This window comes from Phaseolus vulgaris, chromosome 9, assembly GCF_000499845.2.
Source record: "Phaseolus vulgaris cultivar G19833 chromosome 9, P. vulgaris v2.0, whole genome shotgun sequence".
Classification (NCBI taxonomy): Eukaryota; Viridiplantae; Streptophyta; class Magnoliopsida; order Fabales; family Fabaceae; genus Phaseolus; species Phaseolus vulgaris.
The window spans coordinates 14131141-14136650 of record NC_023751.2 but is presented as its reverse complement, the minus strand read 5'-3'; the positions used below and the strand labels follow the sequence as shown (position 1 = coordinate 14136650).

General features: G+C 34.8%; 1 protein-coding gene across 1 annotated transcript; it reads left to right on the top strand.

Annotated features, from left to right (window-relative positions):
* Positions 1-2466: 2466 nt before the first annotated feature.
* Positions 2467-4617, top strand: LOC137820299 (CBL-interacting serine/threonine-protein kinase 5-like). Its single transcript, XM_068624292.1, has one exon. It carries the CDS (start codon positions 3058-3060, stop codon positions 4396-4398), a length of 1341 nt encoding a protein of 446 aa, XP_068480393.1. The 5' UTR covers positions 2467-3057; the 3' UTR covers positions 4399-4617.
* The last annotated feature ends 893 nt before the right edge of the window (positions 4618-5510 follow it).

Genomic DNA, 5510 nt, shown 5'->3' with positions numbered 1-5510 from the left:
CATTGCCATTTAAGGTTTATGCTCATTTTTTGTTATGCTTTCTACTTCAATATTCTTCTATTTTTAATACCTTCCTTCTTTATCCCTTAATTATTGCTTTTGTTTATTTAAAAACTTAATTAAAACCCTAGTACATTGATTATTTTTATGGGCATTTTTTTGATTCGCACTTTTTTTAAAACTTATTCTAGAAAATACAATTTTTTTAAAAAAAAAATTGTCTTCTTCATATGTTATATATATTTTTTACTTGTTATCGGTTATTTTTTCTTGTCAGCAAGTGGAAATTTTTGTCAATAACTAAATTTTTTAATGTCTTAAAACCAAAAGAAACTTATTGATATTCTCGGACAATTTTTCTACGAATTTTAGTAAAAATACAAATGAGATATACTGGTAGAAAGTTTTCCTCAATTATAGTGAAAATTATCAATGGATATTTGCTTCAATGATATTTATTTTCATAAATATTAATTTCTCACAGTAAAAAATATATCAAAAGTTTTATCGTTGATGTTTAACAATAAGTTTGAACCAAATCATTCTAATATTATTAATCTTATAATAATTTAAAATGATACTTAAAATTAAAGGATACCGAGTTTGAAATTTACCATGCCTAAATAACACAAAATTGAAAATATTGCAAATAATAAGTAATAAAAGTGTATTTTTTTTATCTCGAATGGGCAAGTTATTGAGCATGTAATTTGGTTTCTTACTTTTACCACCAATCACTTAAACCCTATACTAAAACTTGATTATCTCATGTATACAAAATTAAGTAATGTTGTTTTGCAAATTTTACTATAGAAAGAAATGACATGACACAACTTTAAAAAGGAAAATTACATTATAATATTTTAAAAAATTAATATTTAGTTAATTATAAAATTAAATAAGATATTTACTTTAACAAGTTTTATGTATATGATTAATATTATATGTATGAGAATAACATATAAAATGAAAGTACACTAAATATTTTTTACACGTGTAAATAACATAATTTTTTTATAATTTAATTAATTTCTTCAATGTTTGACTATAAAAAAAATTGTGCTTTATTTAATATGTCAATAACTAATTTATCATTTTCAACTTCTCACCATTGATGAAATGTTATGAAAATTAAATGATTCTAATAGCACCTTTTATATAATTGTTTATGGTTATAATAAATATTTGTTCAGGTAATTTTGTTGAAAAATAATTTTTAAATAATTAGTCTCACTCCAACGTAAAAAAGCTAGTTTTATTTTAAAAAGCATATTAAAAACTATTCAAAAAAGTCATAAATTACACATTTTAAGATTTATAAAGATCGCTTTATTTTTCTAAAACTAAAGTTACTTTTTTTGAAAGAAAATATTGTTATAAATCACAACTATTGCTAAACTTTAAAGGAGTTTACCAACTATAAATTATGTAAAAGGACATTGCAAAAATCAATTGACTCAAGCACCAAGTTGATCCGTCAACCTTGGAGACCACATTAAAATAAACAAATACTGCAAAAATAAAAAAAATTACCAATAAATTCTACTCCCAGTATGAACCAACACCTAAACCCTAACACATTAATTGCAAGTAAAGAACAATGAAATCATGCCCAACCAAACATTTTCCGGTCCACCACCATTTTTTTTTTTAATAACAACAAAAGTGTATTGTAACTGCGTGGATGACAGAGCCTGAGTAAGGTTGATCCACTCGATACACAATTTGTTGTCGTGCCAACAATAATCTTCTCAATTCTTCAAACTTCTTCCTCCTTCACGCGTGCTTCGTCGGTCGGCGGGGTATCTGCGATTGCACTTCGATGCTCAACTCAGTGCTAGTGAATAGTTTAGTCTCTCAGGATATCAAAAACATACATTTTCTCCCTTTCAAAAGTCCCTTATATAAGTTGACTTGAGCCTCTTCCTACGTGGGCTGGATGGTTGGCTGCCAAGACATGTATTATGACTAGTGGTCTCCAGATCGTGCATAATGGTTTCCCGATATTGCAGAAACGTTTTTCAACGTGTCTTTAACTTGTTCAATGTTGAATAGTAACTACATTTACTACGTATTTATTAGTTGATATTATTTATTAATACATTCGGTCGTCCTGTGTCCGATTTATCATAATTTTTGTTGTGTATTTTATTTATTAGACCTTTAGCTTTTCAGATACGAACGTATTTCAGTAATTGTCGTTCTGTAAGACATAATGAAAACACAATTTTTATTTTTCTTCTAAACGAATACGATATTGAGATTTTTTACTTAAGCGCAATTGAGAAGAAACCAATAAATAGTCAACAAACATGGCAAAAGAATCTCATTTAGTATTACGGAGTTGCGCAAATGCCACAAAATCATTAAACATAAAAACGCATCATACTTTTATGCTTTTAGGAGAACCACAAAACTGCTCCTAACTTTCATCAGATTCACAACAAATTCCACCATAAATAAACGTACAAAAATAGTGTATTGCTGTATAAAATTATAAAAACAAAATTTTATTGCAACAGGGTTGAGTGAAGGATTTAAATAGTTTACAGAGGATTTTATTAGATTAAGATGTTAATGTTTAATGCCCTGGATTAGAAAAAAAACACAGTAAACAGTAAGAATTTGCAATTAAGCAATGGAAATTGAGAAACTATAGAATCTATAGAATGAAGAGACTTGGAAGATGGGTTTTGTGTTGTGAGAGGAACAAGGAAATTGCACTTAACGCCAATAATGCAGCGTGGCCCATTTTGAGATGGGTGAGGTTATGGGAGAGCCATGCATTATCTTTGAATCTATGGGTTTTGGGTAAGCCCCACCAAAACTAAATACCGTTCGCTCCAATGGTTTACTTCCACACCCTAAAACCAAACCACTTAACCATCATCACTCTCTTATAAGTGCTTCTCTCCTCCAAACATTTTTTTAACAAAACTTTTTCTCAGAATCCTCTTGAAAGAAAAAAAAAAAAATGGGGTTTCACAATCCACCGTACAGCACCTGAAAAGGAAGAAGAAAAAGTGAGTCTGTGAGTGATTATCAGTGAGTGACTCAATGGAAGAGTGTCACACGGTGTTCGGAAAGTACGAGATGGGGAGGCTTCTCGGTAAGGGGACGTTTGCCAAAGTGTATTACGGGAAGCAAATAAGCACGGGCGAGAGCGTGGCGATCAAAGTAATGAGCAAAGAGCAGGTGCGGAAGGAAGGGATGATGGAACAGATCAAACGCGAAATCTCGGTTATGCGTTTGGTGCGACATCCAAACGTGGTGGAACTCAAGGAAGTGATGGCGACGAAGACAAAAATCTTCTTCGTCATGGAATACGTGCGTGGCGGCGAACTCTTCTCCAAAATCTCCAAAGGCAAACTGAAAGAAGATCTGGCCCGCAGATACTTCCAGCAATTGATCAGCGCCATTGATTACTGCCACAGCAGAGGGGTCTCCCACCGCGATCTCAAACCGGAGAATCTCCTCCTGGACGACGACGGGAACCTCAAAATCTCCGACTTCGGTTTGTCTGCGCTGCCGGAGCAGCTTCGTTACGACGGACTCCTCCACACGCAGTGCGGGACCCCTGCCTACGTGGCGCCGGAAGTCCTGAGAAAAAAAGGGTACGACGGGTCAAAAGCCGATATCTGGTCATGCGGCGTCGTTCTGTACGTTCTTCTGGCGGGCTTTCTCCCCTTCCAGCACGAGAATCTGATGACCATGTATAACAAAGTCCTGAGAGCCGAATTTGATTTCCCACCCTGGTTTTCCCCCGAATCCAAGAGGTTGATCTCCAAGATTCTCGTGGCCGACCCTGCCAAGAGAACCACCATCTCCGCCATCACGCGCGTCCCCTGGTTCCGCAAAGGCTTTCCGCTGTTCTCCGTCGCCGACACGTGTCAGGTCGACAAGCAAGAGGCGGTTACGGAGGAAGGTAACAATTCCAAGGTTCCCAAGTTCTTCAACGCCTTCGAGTTCATCTCCTCCATGTCGTCGGGCTTCGATCTCTCGGGGCTGTTCGAGACCAAACGGAAGACGGCCGCGGTGTTCACCTCCAAGTGTTCGGCGGTGGCGATTGTGGCCAAGATCGCCGCCGCGGCCAGGGGGCTGAGTTTCACGGTGGCTGAGATGAAGGACTTCAAGATCCGCCTCCAGGGGACCACCGAGGGAAGGAAGGGGCGGCTGGCGGTCACGGCGGAGGTGTTCGAGGTGGCGCCGGAGGTGGCCGTGGTGGAGTTTTCCAAGTCCGCCGGCGATACCTTGGAATACGCGAAGTTTTGCGACGAGGACGTTAGGCCGGCGCTGAAGGACATTGTTTGGACGTGGCAAGGGGATGCCACGTGTGCTGCTAACGTCCCCGTCTGTCACGGTGAGGAGTGTCAAAAGCAGGTCGTTAGCACTGTATAATAACTAGTCAATTATAATTAGTGTGACAGATAGAAACTGTGACACGTTCTAACTATTTTTCTTCCGCTTTGGGCTTTTTGGGTTTGTCGCCTTTCGTCTTTATTCCCTGCCTAATTTTTGAAAGTAGGGTTTTGCACCTCTTTAAGGTGAGACTGTATATAAATTGTAATTATGGTGCTGCTGTTACTTTCGGAATGGAAGTCATTACCGTGTCCAAAACTATTCTTCGACTTCTAATCACATATCAACTAGATATTAAAATATTAAAATTTTTTATACTGAAATTAAAATATTAAATAAATTAAAATATTAAATTTTTTTATATAGTAATTTTTTTATACTATATAAGTTGGGACAAATTTTAACTCATTTCCAGAAAACTAACTCATCAAAATAAATTTAAATATAATGTTATTTTAAAATAAATTAATGTACGGTGACAAGAGTAACATCTATTATAATTTACCAATTTATTTCACTTTTAACAGTTTATCACATGATTATATAACAGTTTAACAGTTTATCACATTCTGACGTAGTCATAAATAAAACTTTTAAAATAGTTAATGTAAAAATCAATAATTGAATTTGTATAATAGTTTAAAATTAAACAACAGTATAACGTATGAGTTACTTTTATTATAAATTAGTTCTTATAAAAGCAATTGTAATATATTTTGACAATTTTGACAATATAACAGACATTTTTCTCTGCAAAGATTTGAAACTTGACTATTCATACTTTGAAAGATGAATTCTTTGTTAGTCAAAGTATGCTTTGATGTTTTTTATGGTACCATATGATGTTTATCCAACATATGGGTACTATGAACTGCTGCATATGGTTGCTCTTTTCCTGAATTCATTTCCGTGGGGCTCAGTTCCATAACAACACTATAAACTGCAGGTGAAAGAGAAAGACAGTGATGTAATTGTTGAAATTTTGTTCATTCAAGTAAAAAGTCTAATATTATCTAATTTTACTCTTTTTTTCATAAGGTTTATATACCAATGTATTTTTTATATATATATCTTCAATGCAGGTAGGAAAAAATGTGAGTCTCCAATAACTTTTGTGTACACTTCTTGTACATGTTCTTAGTCAAATTCAG

What these genes read in the sequence shown, in the direction of transcription:
- LOC137820299 (XM_068624292.1), top strand. Translation starts at nt 3,058, where the DNA reads ATGGAAGAGTGTCACACGGTGTTCGGAAAGTACGAGATGGGGAGGCTT.